Raw genomic sequence first — 23,069 nt, 5'->3', positions numbered from 1 at the left:
CTACTTTTATTTCTACAAATTGATATTTCTAATCAGAAATCTTCTGAGATATTGAATATATTAGAAAATGATACAAAGAAATGTATTTTGGACATAAAGCTTCTCTTACTGGCTTTTCCTATTGTTGCACAACAGTTCACAACCTTATGTACTAATTTAATCCTCAAATAAAACATTTGTTTGAAAATATACATCTTTTTTTTTTTTAAGGATTTTATTTATTTATTTGACAGACAGAGATCACAAGTAGGCAGAGAGGCAGGCAGAGAGAGAGGAAGGGAAGCAGGCTCCCCACTGAGCAGAGAGCCCAATGTGGGGCTCGATCCCAGGACCCGGGGATCAAGACCAGAGCCGAAGGCAGAGGCTTTAACACACTGAGCCACACAGGCGCCCCAACAAGTTCTTTTTTTTTTTTTTTTTTTAAAGATTTTATTTATTTGACAGAGAGAGAGAAATCACAAGTAGGCAGAGAGGCAGGCAGAAAGCAGGTTCCCCGGAGGAGCAGAGATCCCGATGCGGGGCTGGATCCCAGGACCCTGGGATCATGACCAGAGCCGAAGGCAGAGGCCCCAACCCACTGAGCCACCCAGGTGCCCCAACAAGTGCTTTTTTAAATTGCATTTTGAGGTCTTTTTCCTTTTCAAGTTGTGTACCTAAGTAAACAGAGTTTAACTACAAATATTAGCTGGCTAATGATTCTATATCTTAGTTTTAGAGAATAGTTGACTATTAGTAATCTTTATATGTAATAGTGACTCTTAACAAATGGGTCATGTTGACCCTCATAATGGTCTATAAAACACTTTAGAAATATAGTTCTTCATTTTTTAAGGCTAACAATACATTGTTCTGGAGGCTTTCATCTTTATCCCCAATGAACATTATTTCTTAGTAACCTATTAAACTAGGAGTTACTAAGGGATACTAAGATGTGTTTTTTGTAAGGTAAAAGTAGTATCACTAAAATTTATAAGGATTTCAGAATCAGTATTTCATGAAGTTTGTGGTAATATCGTGAAACTCATTCTTAAGATGCAGTCAGATGGCTGAATTTCCTGTATTTTTAGTGGAGAACACTTTAATGAGGTATCATTAGTATTGTAAATTGTATAAAGTTCTCAATTACACCTCTTTTGTATGTGTTAAGTTTCAAATTATTCTTTGATTTTTTTAAAAAAATTGCTTTCTTCTTTTGTTATTGTATCAGTTGTATTTGATGGTAATTATGTTTCTTTATGGTTTTTCCAAGTTTGTTTTTACTCACTTTGAAAAAAGTGCACTGTGGATTTTGGGGTATTTTGCCCCATAAGTGAGATTGTGTAAAGTGTGAAAATTCCTACTGCAAAGACTTTGCCAGATTACTCAAACTAATTTAAAATGCATTAACTTTCTATTATAGGTTTAAAACCACACTAGAGTGTCTTTATTTTTTTATTCTGTTTCTCTTTTGATTTACAGTTTTAGAGTAGAGTGGACAGAGAATTCCCTTGATAAAGAGTTAGAGGTGATCCCATTTAGAATCATGGGAAAAATAGGAAAAAGTATCATACAGCTATTTAGAGATAGTATTGCTTATTGATAGTGTTTCAGAATTATAACTTCTTTGATTTTAGATGACTGCTTTGTATTTTGATCTAGTTCTTGAAGGAATATAAAAATGCCATTAGCACAGGATCTATTTCTCCTAAAAGATGATCCTTCATGTGAAAACCGGCATGAGAATCATCTTAGAATAGTCTGTTCTAGTAGGTAACAAGTTTTCTGTTGGAGCTTACTATGGTAAATTCTGATTATTTTGAAAACCAAATTTTTTTTTTTTTTTTAAATTAACGCACAGAGGTCAAAATGTGTAAGATCTTGTTGTGGAGTTTCCTACTGATTTTTTCTGGAAGCCAAGCCTCAAGACCGTCGGCTCAAAGAAATATCGAATTTGCAGTGGACCTTTATCAAGCTATTTCTTTATCTCACGAGAACAACATTATATTTTCCCCCTTTGGAACAACATTGGGTCTTGGGATGGTACAACTGGGAGCAAAAGGAAAAGCACGACAGCAGATAAGACAAACTTTAAAACTTCAGGAAACCTCAGCCGGTGAGATTCTTACTTATAATTATTTATACTGGATAAGATGTGCTCAAATTTATTTTGCCAGTTAGAAGTTCAGGGTCTCAGAATTGAAATACATGGAAAATATTCAAAAGTGTGAACTGTACCCCTGGGGATAAAAATATATGTTTACAAAAAATAAAAAAATTTAAAAAAAAGTGTGAACTTATAATAAAATGGAGAATTTTTAAAAATATTCATTTTAATTGTTTTCTAATGAAAATGTTACTAGAAGAATGTACTATTTTTAATACAGATATTTTCATACAGATATGAAACTGTGAGTATACTAGTATATTTTTTTCTGTCCTGTTTCAGGCAGTTTTAATTGAGACTTATGTTGTGTGTGCATGTGTGTGTCTATGTATGTATATTTGTTTATTCTTCCACTCTCAGTATGTTGTGATCATTTTCTCATACCAGCTTCAGAATATAATTTTTAGTTGTTGCATTTTATTGCCTCTTATGGAAATATTGTTACTTACTTAACCTCTCATTATTAGGTAGTTTCCTATATTTCTCTTATAAAAATGCTGCAGTGAGCATCCTCACCCAGAAATCTTTGTGTGGATCTCTCATTATTTTATTAGCTTTTAAAAATTAGTTTTATAACTAAAATTCAACTTTTCAACCTGATTGAGACCAATAAAAAGCAGTAATGTAGACATACATTTTAAAAGCTTGTTTGGTTAATAGTCTTTAAAGGAAATCTTTTTTTATTTTATTATTTTTAAAGATTTTGTTTATTTATTTGACATAGAGACAGCATAAGCAGGGGGAGCTGCAAGCAGAGGGAGAGGGAGAAGCAGGCTCCCCACCTAGCAGAGATCCAGACTAGGTCCTGTATCCCAGGACCCTGGTACCATAACCTGAACTGAACGTAGATGCTTAATTGACTGAGCCACCCAGGTGCCCTAGGAAATCTTTGAGAAAGATTGAGAGCTCACAAATAGGTAGGGGGGAAGCAGACTCCCTGCTGAGCAGAGAGCCCAATGTGGGGCTTGATCCCAGGACCCTGAGATCTAACTTGAGCTGAAGGCAGAAGCTTAACCCACTGAGCCTCTCAGGAGCCCCTAGGAAATCTCTTTAAAAAGCACTCAGATAACCTATCTGAGGTCTTTTTGTGTATTAAGCATTGTTGTTGCAGAGTCCCCAGAAGGTCTGAGATACTGTATAGAAGCTTTAGTGCTGTCATCCTGTTTGAAAGGGTAGTTGTTGGGGCATCTGGGTGGCTCGACAGTTAAGTGCCTGCCTTTGGTTCAGGTCATGATCTCTGCGTCCTGGGATAGGCATTGTGTTGGCTCCCACATCTGACTCAGCGTTCAGTGGGGAGTCTGCTTGTCCCACTGTCTCTCCCTTCCTCGGTGCTCTCTCTCTCTCTCTCTGTGTCAAGTAAATAAATAAAATCTTTTTTTTAAAAGGTTTTATTTATTTATTTGACACAGAGAGAGATCACAAGTAGGCAGAGAGGCAAGCAAAGAGAGAGGGAGAAGCAGGCTCCCTGCTGAGCAGAGAGTCCGATGCAGGGCTTGATCCCAGGACCCTGACATCATGACCTGAGCCAAAAGCAGAGGCTTAATCCATTGAGCCACCCAGGCACCCAAATAGAATCTTTAAAAAGAGAGAGAAAAAAAAGAGAGAGAGAGAGAAAGAAAGAAAGAAAGAAAAAGAAAGGGTTGTCCATTTCTCTGGCTAACTGTGTCCTCAATTTCCATAATGATTTTAAATTTTAGACTTTTGCATCACTGTCAGGTAATGTGTCCTAACCATCAGAGGAACGTTCCAGATTTTTGATGTGGGAATTTAATCAGTATTACTAAGTTCAGTATGTTTGCCTCAGAACAGAGTAATTATATTTAGAGATTTGTTTTTCTTTTTTAGAAGGTCTTGTTTGCTTTGTTTTAAATAAAAGCAATTTTATGTAGAAAAGAAGTTGGTGATGGTGAAGTTAATTGCAAGAATTTTCCTTTGTGAATAATGCAAAATGAAGCTACTGTGTTCCAAATTTAGTCTTGACTGTCTGTATTAATTTCCGCAAATCCCACTACATAGTCTCAGAAACATTTAAATCACACAATACTGCTTTGAAAAGTAATAGAGCATTTATAAAGATATGTAAAGTTGATTCTATGATAAATAAGCAACATCAGAATCTCTGAAGTTTAAACTACTCTCTATGGATATCTCTTGTAGAGAAACACGGAAATCTTAACAACTATGGATTGTGAATGTAAGGCTAATCACAGTAGTAATGAGGACGACACTATCAATCATATAGATAGTACAGCAGTCACTGTTACTGTGTTTGGTATCCACTATCTCACTTACTCTTCACAGTTACTCTGTGAGGTAGACATAACCCTGCTGCTTAGACGAGGAAACGGAGGTGAAGAAAGGTTCAGCAAATTGTCCAGAATGAATTCCAAAAATGATTCACTGAGAGCTGTGGATCCTTAGGGCAATATATTATATTTTCCTTGGGAGAATATATATATGGACAATTAAACATGAGTATGTTAACACATGTAACAAAATCTACCAAAGCTGCTTTCTATTATGCTTTGTTAAGGGAGAGAGAAAGAGAGGGACACAGATGGAAGATAATTGCAAAAGGAAAAGGCAGAGGAGCCAGAGAGAGAAAAAATATGAAAAATAAACTCTGGAAAATAAAAAAGAGGAGGGAATTAAGGAATAAGGAACAAGGAGACAGTTAAGGTAGGGGACAGAGTGGAAGAGGGCAAGGAAATGGAAAAGGCTCAGAAGGTCTGGAGAAAGAAGAACAAAATGGTGTTAAGGGGGGGACCAAGTGTATGTCAGATCAGAAGGTGGTGACTGGTATTGGAAACCAAGATGAAGAGGAAAATCACTAGTCATGATTCTGTCTTTATTTAATATTTTTGTATTTTGTTCTTCATGGGTTTTTTTGCATTAAAACTGATTTTAAAAAAAATCTGTGGCAACAAAATATCTTCTTGGTTATGGAGTCTGTTGGCATCTCCTTAAATTTTATGCTCAATATAAGTATACCATTGACTCATCCTAGTGCTGGCCCTACCTTCTATTCCCAATGATTATCAAAGGTGCTCTCTGTTCAGTTTGTCTACATTTTACGTTTCCTGCTATCAGATTGTTTTATGTGAACACCTGCCTTGTTCCACAGATGGGTATACAACTCCTGGGATCCTACCCCCACAGGGCTCTCAGTGTCCTCTGTCGAAACATCTGCTCGGAATTTACCTTCTCCAGTCTACTGAGCATCCGATAATTTTCCATTTTTGCTTTGCTTCTACTATGCTGCTTGCTAATCAAAGACTAATGGAGGTGCTTCCTTATTCCAAGGGTGTCATGGAAAGAGAACAAGCCATGAATCTTTGCTCTGCAACCATTCAAACTTAGGATCTGTTCCTCTAAAGTTACTGTATCTGTCTGGATTTTAGATTCCACACTAAAAAGAGAGGAGTTTGAATAATTGATTTATATGGATCTTTTGGCTAAAATTATCTATAATCCCATGACTCCCTTTGTTTTCATGTTTGGATCTCTCACATTTCACACACAATTGGCCTTTGGGCCTTAACTGTAGGAGAAGTAAACATGTGATGAATTTTGGAACATTTTCTGAAGGTCTAGTACAGTCAAACCGAAAGTTACATTCACCCCATGACCTGTAGATTTTCTCTAGCTCTGCTTTAGGAAATGAAATAAATTGATTCTCTTTGCTTATTAAGATCCATGTATACATATTCTTTTTGATCTTGTGAAAGAGGTTATTAATCTATAAATTTAATCAAATTTATAAGGCAGATAACTTTATATTCTCCTCCAAACTTGTGCTACTTGATGACATTTTTCATTGACTTCTGAATCCAGTGATTTATCAGAGGGCAACTGACTGTTTGTCATACAGTCTTAGACCTTAAGTACTTGACATAAATCTTTTTGCTCTGACAAATGAGTCAGAACTATTTTTCTCCCCCTTTTCTTTTATTCCCCCATTCCTTTAAAAATGCTCATAAATTACAAATTTCTGAAGATTAGTTTCAAATTCTGCCACTTCATTTCTGACCTTATTTAATTCTTTGGAAAATACTCACGTTTTCTCTCAGAAAGTCTTCTCTGTAGCCTCCCATTTATTGAGATATTTCCCTCAGCTTTAAATAGCAAGTGATTGCCTCTGAAATTGCATGAACAAGTAAAATAGATTAACCTTTTTCCCTTCCTTATGTAAGAATTCTAGGATTGTAAGGACTTGCTAAAATTCTTCAAATCCAACCATAGGGCAATAAGTTCTTATGGCTAACATTGTTTATGTCTATATCTATATCCCCAAGAATGGAGAACTATGGAGTTTGAAATATAATGAAATATACTTCACAGAGACTCCAATATGGTTATTTGGGTTGTACCTGCAGGAAAGCAGGGGAGGACAAGGAGAGAAGTGGGGACTGAAATGTAGGCTCCACTCAGCCAGACAAGATATAAGGCCATGGGGCTATAGCCCTCCCCCTCCCCCACCAGGAAGAGAACGTATTCTTATTTGCACAAAGATGCCTATGACTGTTAGCTCTCCGATAAAGTGTATGCACACACATACACATGCACACACACAAATGCCTTATTTCCAATGGACAACTCAAGGCATGTCCTCATTAAAACTTTTCTCTCTTTATTCAGTGGGTATCCAATATGTTTTCTCCATTTATGTTTCCTCCAATAAAGAATAATTGCCTATATCGATTTTTAAGTTATAAAAATAGCATTTTATTTAACTGAAAATATAACAAAGGCCCTGACAGGAGCTTTGATTTGAAATACAGTTTCTAGACTTAATGATTGAGTCCCAGGATTAAGCCAGAAGGGATTGAAAAGCATCAATATCTTTGGTTGTGAATAGGAAGCCCCTGAACAAGGACCAAAGCTGAATCATCTCCTAGGCACATCTACCTTCCCAACAACAGTGCGGTCAGAATGAGCAACAATAAATAACAGCCCAACAGTGATTCTAGCTGACTCTGGTGGCCTCATTTGGCTACTGGCAATAGTTGGAACGGTTAAAGATCTTTGTTCTTCACGTAGACAGCCAAAATATATACATTCATGAACCTGAAGAAATAGGCAATTCTGATTCTTGTGCATCTCTAGAGCTGATTATAGGGGTTGCTCATAAATTTCAAAACTTGGACAGGTGCCATTGCTCACAACAGAGCAATTCTTAAGCTGAAACAAAAACAATATTGAAAAAGATTGCTCATCACTGTCATCCCCCCATCAATATTCATTAGTATTTTCCTTCCTTAAATATCGCATGTTATGCAAAGAATGAGGTTCTAGAGATAAATTTCCAACAAGTAAGAATGAGCTAAATTTGACTATAAAAAGGGAATTTCCTTCAGCTTTTCTAAATGCACATTCTTGTTTTTGGTGAATTTCAAATTTACATGACAATCTTCCCATTTAAGAACTGAGTTCTTTATAAAATGCATATTCTATGAAGATAAATGCTTAAAATATTTATACTAACTCAGGAAGGACCATTAGTTATACCTAAGGGTGCAAAAATGGTGATACGAATCAGTGCTTAGAAGCAAAGCTGAAAAGCTGTTGTTTTTATGTTGTTCAATATGTCAGTATACATTATAATTATTTTTTAGGGGAAGAATTTTCTGTGCTGAAGTCATTTTTCTCTGCCATCTCAGAGAAAAAGCAAGAATTTACATTTAATCTTGCCAATGCCCTCTACCTTCAAGAAGGATTCACTGTGAAAGAACAGTATCTCCATAGCAACAAGGAATTTTTTCAGAGTGCCATAAAACTGGTGGATTTTCAGGATGCAAAGACTTCTGCAGAGACAATAAGTACCTGGGTAGAAAGCAAAACAGATGGTAAAGTTTCCCATTTTCATAAACTCATTATTTGCCATTGTATTCATGGTTTTTAATATCCTAGAGTAAAGAATGGTTGAATATTTTCCTACTAAACTATGGCTCAGAGGGCTCTCCCATTTTGCTTCCCTGTTATTCAAATTAATACTAAATGGTAAAACTGAGACAGACTGTAAGCTGCTTTGAAAAGCATACAGGTTTTTTGAAAGACACCTATTCATAGAATTTTAATGGAAAAACCTTTAATAATAATTTTTGTTTAAGCATAAGTTTTTAATCTATGGCTGTAGAAATAATGCCTTTGGCCAGGTAAAAATTAGATCTGTCAACCTCAAGTGCCTTCTTTTCCACATATTACTGTAAATAACACATCTTAGTTGGATGGGTTAATGTTTAATAAGAAATGTTGATAGTCTTATCATAAATGTGGTTATCTATACTTTAATTTCAATACAAGCCAGCTAAAATTCCTCAGGGACTATGGAGTCACACAGTAGAAAGAACAAAAGTTTAAAGTTACTCAGATCTGAATTCACATCCTACTTAGTTCTAAGTTATGCCCCACCTTAAATGAGGATAGTATTAGAACATTTCAGGATTATTAGAAGATTTGAGAATAATGTATGTGAAATAACAAACATATCAGGTCCTTGTTTAACAGTGGTTTGTTTCTTTGTTCATCCATTTTGCTACAAAAAATTATGATGGCATAAATGGCCACCATATTCTTTATAAGAAGCCTCATACAGGGAGGCATAGTTGAGAATGTGAGATTGGTGTTTTGAGCAGCTTTCACAAGAAAGTATCATTAATGGGACACATAATGAACATCCCTAGACAGCTCCATGGCACTCAGTCATGCTTTTATGTTGAAGAAGAAAATCACACTAGCAACTCCATTCTTGTTCCTTCTCCGGTGGTCACTGGCATTAGCCATGGGAGCAGAAGGTTTGAGGGTACCATTAACTTACTAATTCTGATTGGCCTGCTGGAGAAACTTGCAATAAAGTTTGAAAACTATGAGTAAATATGAAGGCAGAGACATTCAGTTTTTGTTCTTTCTGGCTGAAAAACAATTCACACAAATAATCTTGCTGAAGAGTCCATTAGTAGGTCTGTCCAGATTTGCCTCAGAGAGTCTTGTATCTCCTGTTTCCTAGTAATACCTGTTTGTACCTGTTTCTAAGTGAAATGTTTAATAGTGCTGCTTTCTACTCTCAGAATTGCCAAGGTTTGAGGAGAAAGCACCTGTTTGTAACTGATCTGCAAAAGAAATTTTTGTTTCAGTGCTATAGAAAGCAGTCCCACTGAACCACTATTGCTTATCTCTTCCTGTTTCCTCCTCCACTTGCATCACAGGGAAAATTAAAGACATGTTTTCAGAGGAAGACTTTGGTCCTCTGACTCGGCTTGTCCTGGTGAATGCTATTTATTTCAAGGGTGATTGGAAGCAGAAATTCACAAAAGAGAGCACACAGTTGATGAATTTTACTAAGAAGGATGGTGCGTCGGTCAAAATCCCGATGATGAAGACTCTTGTGAGAACAAAATATGGTAATATGAAAAATCGCCCTCCAAAGCACGATTTTGGGAATTGCCAAGGATATTTATTTAATATTTTCTTTCTCTGTTTCAGGTTATTTTTCTGAATCGTCCATGAACTACCAGGTTTTGGAATTACCTTATAAAGGTGATAAGTTTAGTTTAATCATTGTACTTCCTGCAGAAAACGTGCACATAGAAGAAATGGAAAAGCAAATTACTGCTCATCAACTCCTAAAATGGTTCTCCGAGATGCAAGAAGAGGAAGTGGAAGTAAGCCTCCCTAGGTTGGTAATGTCATTTTATTATTTGGTTCTTATGTTTTCACTTATGGAGGCATTTGAATAGCTGACTGAAAGATAACAGATACTTGAAAAGGCCACTGATTGGAAGAAAAATGCATTTGGAAGTATAACTCCGCTTCGTGGATACAAAGGCAAGTCTGAACATTGCCAGCAATGCTTTGCCATGAGGAGAACTGAATATAAAGGCTCAATATTCTCTGAAATAGATGAAGAAATGTAAGTCTGCAAGCCAGAATGTTGAGATGAAAAGGAATTTTTATTCCTTTTATTATACAAACTTATCTTTCTCTACTTTTTTTACTAATTGGAATTTTAAATACCTATCCTCTGTTACATTTCAGGAAAAACACCCCCTGCCCATACTTATTATACCAGACAATTAAAAGATATGTTATCTTGACAATTAAAAGATATGTTAAATCAACTTTGACAGCTAGTGCTCTAATAGTCATTGAATGACAAATAGGAAATCCAATGGCCAGGTTTAGATAGTTAATATAAAATGGAAATTGCAAAGGCTTATCTCAGGAAACAATAATCGTTGACACTAATTTCTTAATATCATGCTTCTGGCCAACAGGAGAAACTTCAAAGTAAGTGGTGCCCACATAACTCAATTCACACTCTGCCTCAATTTTTTAAAAGAAGCAGATGTTTAATGAATGATATTCTGTCCTTTTCATTTCTAATTTTTCCTGCAAACTCAAATCCTGTATGGCTTATACACTCCTCTTCTGGGCCTTTTGTCATTTAAACCCTTTGGCTTTTCCTTGTTTTTCCACTTAGGTGGGATCCAGTCACTCATTTCAATCATATTCTCACCATATATCTTTAATGCTTTTTGCTACTTGGTCTTCGTCCTGCTTTAATTTCTCCCTAATCATCCTCAATCCCTGGCCTACTCATAAGGCCACTCCTGCTCTCCAACTATCAACTTTCTTTTTTTTTTTTTTTTTTTTAACTTTTTATTTTTTATAAACACATATTTTTATCCCCAGGGGTACAGGTCTGTGAATCGCATCCCCTTCTGGCCTCACTGAGGCTGGAGCTGGGGACCCCTTACTTTTCTTCAACTTTCTTTCTTTCTTTTTTTTTTAAGATTTTATTTATTCATTTGACAGACATCATAAGTAGGCAGAGAAAGCAGGCAGAGAAAGAGGAGGAAGCAGGCTCCCTGCTGAACAGAGAGCCCGATGCGGGGCTTAATCCCAGGACCCTGGGATCATGACCTGAGCTGAAGGCAGAGGCTTTAACCCACTGAGCCACCCAGGCGCCCCAACTTTCTTTTTTAATACTCACACAAACCACACCAAAACCTGACTTCTATTCCCAGGTGCCAATTTATGTTGATTTCTGTCACTCTCAACATGTGTCTCAACTTCCCATTCCTTAAAGAAGACATATCATTAAGCAAACCTGCCTCTCTACCCTTCACCTCAAGGTCTGTATACATCTTTGAAGATCTCTCCTTCTACCTTCCTTGTCATCCTGGAGGATGATGACAAGATGACAACATATCCTATGTTTTTCTCACCCTAATTCCAGGTTGTTGATCCTAATATTATCGACCATCCCCCTTTTCTTGAAAACCTTGCATTCTTCAACCCTGGAGCACTCTCGCTTCTGTTTATTTTTCTCTCTTCTGTAAAATTTCCTTGCTCCCTGACTTATAGTTTTTTTTTCTTTCTGTTCCCAACTAATGTTTACTAGAATTTCATCAAAATTTTCTTCTTCTTCCTCTCTTTTATTCTTCATTCTTACTCTCTTTTTATTCCCTTATTCTTCATGTCTTTAAAATCCGAATCTCTCCCCCAACCTCTCTTCTAATTTCCCAGCATCTGTGTATCTCTACCTGGATATTATTCAGTCTTTCAAAGGGTATTGGTGGAGGGGTCCTACTACGTGTAAGCTATTGGAGATAAAATGATGTGACAGATAGTTTATCTTCTAATAACAGAAATAACAACTTGGGGGATTAACTTGTTTATTTTCAAATTTCTTTCTCTCTCTTCCTCTTTTGGAAAGATCACGATTTGGGGTCAAAAACACTGTGTTTAGAAATTATTCATGCCATGTACTGGCAGTGGGGTCTTAGGAGAGTCATTTGACAGTCCTAAATTGTGGTTTATCAGTCTTGGAATAGTGATACTTGTAGCCAAGGTAGCCCCAGCATCTTCAGCCAGTTAACAAATGCCTAGATAATAAAACATAAGTCCCAGACTCAACTGACAATAGGAAGTAAGGGCTTTTGCCAGAATTCCCTTCTCTAGCATGTTAGGAATCTCTGCAAGATTGCTGCACAGCCCACAAATCCATCCATAGCAGCTTCTCCAAACTGTGGCCACACTTCTCATACAACTTCTCTTACAGTATGGATGCAGGCTTCTCTTTTAATTCCTCCAAGAACAATGGTTATGGGTTGAATTATGTCTCTCTTAATTCATATGGGGGTTAAATCCTAACCCCCACTACCCCAGATTGTGACTTTTCTGGAGACAAAGTCTTTATAGAAGTAATCAAGTTAAAGTGAAGTTATCAGTGTGGGCCCTCATCTGACATAGGGGGAATCTTTATAAACAGAAGAAAGTTGGATACAGAGATATATGTAGCGGAAAGACTATGTGAAGAGACAGAGGGAGAAGATGTCCATCTACAGGCCAAGGAGGGAGGCCTGGAACTCAACTCACAGTCCTCAAAAGGAACCAATGCTACCCACATCTTAATGTTAGACCTCTAGCTTCTACAACTATGAGACAATAAATCTGTTATTTAAGCCACCAGGTTTGTGGTAATGTTAGGGTAGCCCTTGGCAAATTAATAGGAGTAAAAACATTTTCAATGTTTGACCAAATTTTACTGAAAGCTCTGTGTTAATAAAAGAGGCTTCTAAGGTGGAAAGTTATTTAAAAACCATGTGCCAGGGATGAGTGTTTCTGGAGTTTAAGCCATTTCTTATAATCAGGAGTCTCCTGTCCATGGCTGTCCTGGTGCCAGACTGACCCTCACCCAAAGTCTTTTCTATCTCCCTCCTACCCAGCATCCAGGGTCCTTCAGCTTTTCCCAGAACAGAAAGAAGGTAACATAGGTTTACACCCATGCCCTTTAAGCCCAGACTCCCAGTCATGATAAGAATCTTAAGCAGCAGATTTTGACCCTCAGTGGAAACTTTTCATATCATCTAGAATAGATTATACCCTCATGATTTCAAATTTCACTATTTCCATCCCACTGGTTCTATTTGCATAATGAGAAGTTCATTGTGTTGCTTTTACCAAACAAATGAACACTTGTTTTAAAGGCGAAACTTGAATCTTCAGTGATACGAAAACAGAAATATTAATTGGCAGTTGTACTTCCTTTTCTCAAACAAATTCCAGGCACCAAATATTTTTTAAAAATTTGGTGGCAGTTTCAATTACAGAACCTCATTACATACTTCTACTCATAGCACAAAATCTAGCAAATAGAAGGTGCTAAGAAAGTGATAGCTATTTTTCTTTCAGAAGTAATGGTTATTTTTCTTTCTCTGTTAAAATCACTGCCCAGGGTGCCTTGGTGGCTCAGTTGGTTAAGTGTCTGCCTTTGACTCAGGTCATGATCCCTGTGATCGAGTATCGGGTCCCAGGTCAGGCTCCCTGCTCAGTGGGGAGTCTGTTTCTCCTTCTCCTTCTGCCCCTCCACTCCACTCATGCTCTCTCTCTCTCAAAATAATTAACTAACTAAATAAAAATCTTTAAGATCACTGCCCAGCCAATCCCAAAATAGAAGGTCTCCTCTTACTTCTCAGTCACCCTCTCGCCTATCCCCTCTGTCTGAAAGACCCTTCCTTGTTTGTGGTGTCTAACCAGTAAATTCTCATTCATCCTTCAACATCTCTCACATTTAACTCTTTGGTGTACTTTCCCCCAACATGCTCAGTTAGAATCAACCATCCCTTATTTTTTTTTCTAGAACATTTTATACAAATTTACATTATGGCACTTGTTACATTACATTTCCATGTCTTGCTCACATTCTCATCTATCTTTTTAAGATGTGAGCTTTGGAACAGGGAATTACGTCTCCTTCATTTTGGCTTCCATGGTCCCTAGGACATTTCATGGCATATTGTATATGCTAAATGAATACTGTTTAATTAAATTATATAAATATTTTCAAAGAAAACAATTCTATGTTGTTTCCCTTTATCTAATGATAAATACCTCAAAAATCAGAATTCAACTTTCCAGTCAGATTTTAATTCATTCCTTGTGAGGATCCTGATGAAACTTTCCAATACATGCAGCATAATGAAAGGGAGGACATCAACCATTTTCTTGGAAACCTCTCTACAGAAATAAAAATGAGATTTTTAAATTCACAAGACTGAAACATTGTTATCAGTATTCAATCATATTAACACAATGTTACATTTAAAATGTATTCACTTTTCATAAGAGGATGAGACTTCCAATTTATTAAAGGAATGACTTGCTTATGTGTTAAGTTCACAGTTTTAGTTTCCTGAGCAGGAAGATCATGGATTGAAAGTTCTAAAGTACATTTTCCTCTAAATGAATAATTTCCTTACGACACAAAAACACCCATTTGAAATCTGTTCTGTACAGATAGGGAAAACTATATAAGCTGAGTAAATACTTTAGAATGGATGGACAGTTTTCAGTTTTATTACTCAATGCTGTGGTTCTCTCATATCTGGATGATATGAGAGGCTTTCAAAATGATAACTAAACAATTATCATATCATTTCATTTGTATGTGGAACATAAAGAATAACATGGAGGACATTATAAGAAGGGAGGGGAAAGTGAAGAGGAGGAATCAGAGAGGGAGACAAACCGTGAGAGACTATAGACTCCAGGAAATAAACTGAGGGCTTTAGAGGGGAGGTGGTTAGGGGCTGGGTGATGGGTATTAAGGAGGGGATGTATTGCATGGAGCACTGGGTATTATATGCAAACAATGAATCATGGAACACTACACCAAAAACTAATGAAGTACTGTATGATGACTAACATAACATAATAAAATAAAATAAAATAATTTTTTTTAAATGGTAACTAAAGATTTCGGTAAAACTGAACAGTTTAATCAGTTGTGACTAGGACTTAAAATAACAAAAATTCATTCACATAATTCTGGAGGTTAGAAGTCCAAAATCCAGGTGTCAGCAGGGCCATTCTCTCTGAGACTGTGTGGACTCCTTCCTTGCCTCTACTCAGGTTCTGGTGGCGATCCATCATCTTTGGTGTTCCTCTGCATATAAATGCACCACTCCTGTCTTTGCCTCTGTTGTCAAGTGGCCATCTCTCTTCAAGTGGCATTCTCCTTTCTTATGAGGACACCAATCATGTTAGATTAAGGGTCCCCTCTATTCCATTATGACCTTGGGCCAACTAATTACATCTGCAATGACCCTATTTCCAAATAAGGTCACATCATGAGGTACTGAGAGATAGGGATTTAACATATGAATGTGGGGGGGCACAATTTAATTTGTAACACCCACTATACTAAATTCTGTTAATAAAACAAAAATCTCTTTGGTAGCAAAATTTAGTGTTTGCCAAAGAGAGAAAAATTAATCATAAAAATGCTTCTATATTAGTAACACTAGGAAGGAACATGTGAGTGACTATTTAGATTTTGGTTACTGTTTAGAAACATTTATTCTTTCCTTTTGATGTAGGACTAGTTCAGAATCAAGGCCAATAAGATAGAATATAGTCTGAAAATACTAGAGTGCTTTCTAGTGTTTATTATTTATAACATACCAGATATCTAATTTGGGCATTACCCGCATTGGATAGCAGTTAAAATAATCATGTAACTTTGTCTAAACGTAGTATGGAATCCTACAAATATCTTAGTACTCAAAATTCTTCAGGTTGAAGAGTCTGACACACAATTTCTATATATCATATCTTCTCTATTTAAGAAACCCTCTGAGAACACGTTTTATGATTATGTGTATGGGCAAAAGTGATTATTTAATAAATGCAAATAAGATAAATAAAAAAGGAACTTTTCAATTATATAGCACTTTAACTTTGTAAAGCATTTAATTAAACATTTAATACTAAATGTTGTGGTTCTGCAGTCTGACTTAGTTACACCTTGCATTTTGCAGGGAAGGAAACTGAGTCAGTCAAAAAGTGAATTGATCAACATTCAACTAAGTGTTGAAAGACAGAATTAGCTCTCATGTCTACTGTCTTACAGCTTTGTGCTCTTATCGGTTTACCACTTCCCAGAAACTTTATCTCCTGTTCAAAAGCACAGATTGATTGGGATCCCACTATGGGCAAGGAATGGAAACAGATGCAAAGGGATAGACATGCTCCCTGCTAGTAAGATGGTCACCACTTAGATGGAGTGGTGCAAGATTTGTGCAAGAAATTTACTAACAATATCCAGCAGCAGACAGTAAATATTTAAAGAAAGTTATAATCAGTAAGCACTAGGAAGTTCACGAAACAAAAGAGAGGGGACAGGAAGCCTCAGAAACTGGAATTGTAAACAGTCTTTACAGAAGGGGAAGGACTTGAACTGGGCTTTAAAAGAATTGAGAAGGTTAAGTCCTGTACAGAAAGAGGAATTGTTGAAAATTTCCAAGTAAGATAGTGGAATGATTAAGGCAGTATTTTAGAGATATAAATTTGGTAGTTACAATGCTTTTTTCATGATGATAACATATCTCAATCCTTTCTCCACTTCCCACCACTCCCCATATTTCTGGATAATTTCTCTTACTCCTTAAAACCAAGTTTGGGTTTTGGAAAGCTTTTCTGATCTTTCCATTCAAGATAACACATTATCTGATTATTCAAGATAACACAATATCTGTGGTGCCTGGGTGGCTCAGTCAGTTAAGTATCTGCTTTTGACTCAGGTCATTATCCTGGAGTCCTGGGAGCAAGCTCCAAGTTAGGCAGCAGGAAGTCTGCTTCTCCCTTTCCCTCTGACCCTTCCCCTCCCCGCTGCTTGTGCTCTCACTGTTGTGTAATCTCCCTCTCTCTCAAATGAATAAATAAAAAATCTTAAAGAAAGGAAAAAATATAACACAACATCTTTCCTTTTCCCTTCTGGGAAAACTTCTCCTTGCACCTCGTGTTTATTTATTTACTTTACTTTTTTAAAAAAATTTTTATTTATTTTTTCAGTGTTCCAAAATTCATTGCTTATGCACCACACCCAGTGATGCATGCAATACATGCCCTCCTTAATACCCACCACCAGGCTCACCAACCCCCCAACTCCCTCCCCTCCCAAACCCTCAGTTTGTTTCTCAGAATCAACAGTCTCTCATGGTTCATCCCCCCTCCAATTTCCCCAAACTCCCTTCTCCTTTCCTTCTCCCAGTGTCCTCCATGTTATTCCTTATGCTCCACAAGTAAGTGAGACCATATGATAACTGATTTTCTCTGCTTGACTTATTTCACTCAGTATAATCTCCTCCAGTCCTGTCCATGTTGATACAAAAGTTGGGTATTCATCCTTTCTGATAGAGGCATAATACTCCATTATATATATGGACCATACCTTCTTTATCCATTCATCCACTGAAGGGCATCTTGGCTCTTTCCACAGTTTGGCAACTGTGGCCATTGCTGCTATGAACACTGGCATGTAGATGGCCCTTCTTTTCACTACATCTGTATCTTTGGGATAAATACCCAGTAGTGCAATGGCAGGGTCACAGAGTAGCTCTATTTTTAATTTCTTAAGGAATCTCCACACTGTTTTCCAAAGTGGCTCCATCAACTTGTTCCCACCAACAGTGTAAGAAGGTTGCCCTTTCTCCACATCCTCTCCAACACTTGTTGTCTACTGTCTTGTTGATTTTGGCCATTCTGTCTAGTGTAAGGTGGTACCTTAAAGTGGTTTTGATTTGAATCTCCCTGATGGCTAATGATGATGAACGTTTTTTCATGTGTCTGATAGCCATTTGTATGTCTTCTTCAGAGAATTGTCTGTTCATGTCTTCTGCCCATTTTTTGAATGTGATTATTTGTTTTGTGTGTGTTGAGTTTGAGGAGTTCTTTATAGATCTTGGATATCAGTCCTTTGTCTGTAGTGTCATTTGTGAATATCTTCTTCCATTCTGTAGGTTGCCTCTTTGTTTTGTTGACTGTTTCCTTTGTTGTGCAGAAACTTTTGATCTTAATGCAGTAAGATCCCCAAAGTTCATTTTTCCATGTTTCCTTTGCCTCTGAAGACATGTCTTGAAAGAAGTTGTGGCCGATATTGAAGAGGTTACTGCCTATGTTCTCTTCTAGGATTTTGATAGATTACTGCCTCACATTGAGGTCTTTCACCCATTTTGGATTTTGATAGATTCCTGCCTCACATTGAGGTCTTTCACCCATTTCTCTGTGTATTGTGTAAGAGAATGGTCTAGTTTCATTATTCTATACATAGCTCTCCAATTTTCCCAGCACCATTTATTGAAGAGACTCTTTTTCCCACTGTATGTTTTTTCCTGCTTTGTCGAAGATTATTTGACTATAATGTTGAGGGTCTATATCTGGGCTCTCTAATCTGTTCTACTTGTCTATGTGTCTGTTTTTGTGCCAGTACCATGCTGATTTGGTGATTACAACTTTCTTGTAAAGCTTGAAATCAGGCAACGTGATGCCCTCAGTTTTGTTTTTCTTTTTCAACATTTCCTTGGCAATTTGGGATCTCTTCTGGTTCCATATAAATTTTAGGATTGTTTGTTCCAGCTCTTTGAAAAATGCCGTGGAATTCTGATCGGGATGGCATTGAAAGTATAGATGGCTCTGGGCAGTACAGACACTTTAACAATGTTTATTCTTCCAGTTCATGAGCATGGAATGGTCTTCTATCTTTTTGTATCTTCTTCAGTTTCTTTCATGAGTCTTCTGTAGTTCTCAAGTACAGACCTTTTAACTCTTTGGTTAGATTTATTCCCAGGTATCTTATGGTTCTTGGTGCTATAGCAGGTGGAATTGATTCTCTCATTTCCCTTTCTAAATTTTCATTGTTAGTGTATAAGAAAGCAGAAGGCCAGGGTCCTAAAGAGCACCTGCCGGACCCATACCAAGCATTCTCAGGTGTAGGGGGAGTGTACTCACAGCCTGCGGTCACTCAGGTCATGCAGAGCACAGAAGGGTGTGAACCTAGAGAGTGTGGGTCAGTGCCAACACCAGACTCTCACGCGCGGGTGGGAATATGCCCAGACGAGCGGTGGTGCAAGTAGCCAAAATCTGTGAGCTCAGGGACGGCGGAGGCTCCCCCACACTCTCTCTGACACAGGTGGTTGCTGGTGGTGGCCATCCTGGGTCTGTGGGCTTAGGCCCATGCCTGTGACCAGCTGATTCCACCAGTTGCTGCTTAGGCTCTTTTGCTCTTTTTGAGTGCCTTCAACCAGACTCCAAGTTAATTCTGGTCCTCAACCACAGGGCACTTTCATATTGGGGTACTACTTTCCAAAGGGTCACTTCTGGTGGCTCCCTCCCCCTTCTACTGATCTTTTGATATCAGTCTGAGGCTACCCACTCTGCTTTACTTCTCCACTGATGATCCTCTATTCACGTAGAGATCCAGAAGTGTATAATCCTACATCTCAGGCTGATTTCATGGGCGATCAGAGTGTTCTGGTAGATATTTAGCTCACTTTAGGGGACCAGTTGAAACAGGGTCTCCTACTTTTCCGCCATCTTGCTGAGTTTCAGAGAGAGTCATCATTTTTTAAAAATACTGACCAATGTGGCATCTCACAGTATTTTTAACAACTGTTAAGACAAGATCCTGGAAAATAGAGCATAATATTGAAAACCAAGCTGTATAACTTTAAATAACTAAGATTTTTTAAAATTGTTAAATGGGACAATGATAATATGGGCTTCATGGAATTATTATGAGGGTTCCATGAAGTACTGTTTATAACATTTTTAGTACTCAGTAGTATCTCTTATTATTTTTGTTATTATTCTCACTTAGTTTTAACACGTATTGAGCATCCGTTGTGGTGCTGACACTGTCCTGGATGTTGCACCTCTTTACCATATATCATTTAACCCCCCAAATAAATTTGATAGCAATCAACTTCTATATACACATTATGGATGAGGTATAGACAGGGAAATACCTTGCCCATGTTTACACAGCTAACACATGGCAGAGCCAACATTTCAAGAGTCAGAAAACAGGTATAATGGAGGCAAGCATGAGGGAGAGCACAGAACAAAGTGTCAGAGACACAACGAGCAGCAAGAGATGTGAAGCAACAGTGCCACAGAGACTTTAGAAAAGAGAGAACATCTTCCATAGGCCATGAAGTATGATCTTACTGGGCTAGAAATGAATCCCAGGTTTGGCCAGCTTTGGATCTCTAAACAACTAAATGTGAATGGCATATGGGTGAGAGAAAGTGATCGCAGGGTAAGTGAAGCTGAATATGAGAATACGAATGTCATGACCAGCTGCACTAGTGATTGCAAAATGTTCGTTTACTTTAACCTATCGGACACTGATACAAATTGGAATCAGGTTTACATTAAACAGTGTCCAGATATGCTCCTATGGGACAGAAAGCATTTTTAGTTCAACCCTTGAGGCTAACAGAGTTTTTCATACATAGACACACATAAGACACAAACCCAGATATGTACACACAAACACACTCTAGGTAATTGGTCAGAAAGCGACCCAAAACTACCATGTACTTATATAATAATCTAGGTCCACCACTGTCAGAGGTTGTGTTACATTTTTATCTTCGTCAGCAGACCTTAGATTTGGTTTGGTTGGCTCGAAACCTGAACATTCCAAGGATGACTCAAGCCCACTGAATCAAAACCAGGATTGATAGGGGCCCCAAGGGAGATCCATCCAAGACTTTATATCTATAAGTAAGAGTCTTGGGTATAAACAGAAAAGAATGGGCTACACTAATCTACAACAAGGCCTACAGACCAGGAGTGGCTCCATCTTAAAATGGGAATTCTGAATTGTTTTCTTCATTTTCTGTACCTGTTACCTGTGTGAAACCCCTTTAAACCAATGTTTCCATATGGCAGTAAACTGATGTTAGATACTGTTTACAAATGCTAAAACATTCATTTTATACTTACTTAATTGTCTATTCAGTCTTTTTGCTGCTTATTCTTTCATCTTTAGATGTATTCTTCAAAAAATTTTAGATGAAGGCCAAGGGAAAGGGGAAATGATCCACATCTAAAATAAATATTAAGTCTCACAAAATTTGAATGAAGCACATGATTAACACTATATATATATATATATATATATAGAGAGAGAGAGAGAGAGAGAGAGAGAGATTATGATTTCAAATTATATTTTGATTAGAAGGCAATGTGGGTTAGCATATTAACTTTGAGTTGGAATGGACCTAAATTTCAATACGAACTTTGTCTCCTGTTTTGAACGTAAGCCTGGAAATCAACCTCCTCAATCTTCTACTTTTTTAATTAATGGGACTAATGCTAACTTCCTCAGGTTTTTGTGAAGATTAAAAACTATAATCTGTATTAAATGTCTAACACATGGAAGTACTGCTTCACACCTGGCTATTCATGACTCCAGTAATTATGGATAATTAGAAATTGGCTGTAGATTATACTTTTATTAAATGGTTGAATGAGTTTCTATTGCTGTAGGTTTCATTGGACTATATTATGAGCAGGACTTAGCTTAGTTTAAATGACTCTCCACCGATAATTAGGCATTATTAAAAGTTGTAATAAGTCTTGCAGTATTCTTGTCATTATCCTAAAACTATTATGCTAAAAATAGCCAATTTTTAGGTGAACTAGAACATTTATTTTCCACCTTTCAGATGCCTACATTCCATTTAGTTGTTAAAAAGAGTGTGGTAATAAAAACAGGGAAAAAATGGAAAGATTTCAAAACCATCCGGCTGCATTATCTTTTTTAGCTGAAAGTGAAAAGAAAGAAGTTGAAAACAGTGACATAACACAAGCTATTTTCATCATCAGTAGATTTTAATGCCCATGTTGTGTCCCTCCTCAGGGCTCTGAATAAGTAAATATTTTCTGAAAGTATGTAATATATTATCAAGATATAATTCAGGTCCAGTAAATTTATGCCATAACATGTTCATTTTTTTGAACAATTACAATTAAAAAGCTTGCTCAGTATTTGGCAACTAAAACAGTGATCTAATTGGACTTATTACTCAAGCTGATTTCTAGCCCTGGGTATGGACCTAGCTATTAGCTAAGGAAGGGTCCTGTCCTTGATCAGCCTTGTCTGGAGAGCACAGGGGCAAATGCCCTTCAGTTCACAGACTGAGTTCCTTAGGCAGGACTTGTCCTGGAATTTCACTGATGAAAGAAATATACAGAACTCCTTGCTCTTTTCTTTCATTAAGTTTCCAACCTGGTTTTAAAATGCATATGAATGCTTCTGGCATCTATAAAGTCAGTAAGCACTAGCATTTTTTTTTTTTTCTTCCCCTTCCTTTTTAGTGAAATGGTAAACAGATTCAGTATTCTGTTAACTTGGAGTCATAGATCAGCCTGTGAGACTGAGATTCTCTGGTTAGAGTCTTCAAGTCAGGTAAATTGAAGTTTAAAGATTTTAGTGGAAGCTAGAGTCCTACCTTAAGGCCCTGCAAAGGGGAAGTAGTGGCCAGCAATCTTTTTCCCTCCTATAATTTTTATCTTTTATTTTATTTAAAGAAATTTAGTTTTCTTTCTGTCTTTTACACCATTTACAGGACCTATTGAGAAGATACTAGGTATGTTCGTAAATTAAAGGAAGTCACATCAGCTGTGATAGGGGAAGAATAATAGATTATTAATGTCTCTCTGTACTTCAGTAGCCAACACTCTTCTCCAAGGGCTGTAGGCTCCTTTTCCCTTCCATAGTATTTTGGATGTATGCCAGGAACCATCTTTGATGGTGTGAAAAACAGAGTATATACAGTTGCTGGAGGGAAGCTTTACTTTTCTAGGGAAGGAGCCAAGCAGTTGAAAACTTAGAACTCTCACCCTGTTTTATTAGATAATTATACCTTCAAAAAATATAGTATTTTCTTGCCACCAACCATTTATCTGGGAAGCAAGCTATTAGTAACTTCAGAACAGCCAGGGGACCTGGGGGAAAATGGTATTATATATATGAGGAAATGTAATTGGGATAATGAAAACAAAAGGTTTCACATTATAATTTCTTCCAAATCATCCATTTTGTAGAAAACATTTTGGTAGCAAATGTATATAA

The 23,069-nt window shown here is 37.1% G+C and overlaps 1 protein-coding gene across 2 annotated transcripts in view; it reads left to right on the top strand.

Annotated features, from left to right (window-relative positions):
- The window catches only part of SERPINI2 (serpin family I member 2), a 35,718-nt gene that overhangs the window by 662 nt on the left and 11,987 nt on the right, over positions 1–23,069 (top strand). For both annotated transcript variants that reach the window (XM_082741261.1, XM_082741262.1), the window contains exons 2-5: positions 1,838–2,092; positions 7,759–7,989; positions 9,349–9,543; positions 9,626–9,818. In XM_082741261.1, coding sequence (XP_082597387.1) covers positions 1,846–2,092; positions 7,759–7,989; positions 9,349–9,543; positions 9,626–9,818 — 866 coding nt within the window. In that variant the 5' untranslated portion in view covers positions 1,838–1,845. The remainder of the gene's footprint in view (positions 1–1,837; positions 2,093–7,758; positions 7,990–9,348; positions 9,544–9,625; positions 9,819–23,069) is intronic.

Source organism: Mustela nivalis (genome assembly GCF_964662115.1).
Source record: "Mustela nivalis genome assembly, chromosome: 1".
Lineage (NCBI taxonomy): Eukaryota > Metazoa > Chordata > Mammalia > Carnivora > Mustelidae > Mustela > Mustela nivalis.
The sequence above is the reverse complement of the archived record's forward strand: the minus strand, read 5'-3'. Positions and strand labels throughout refer to the sequence as shown.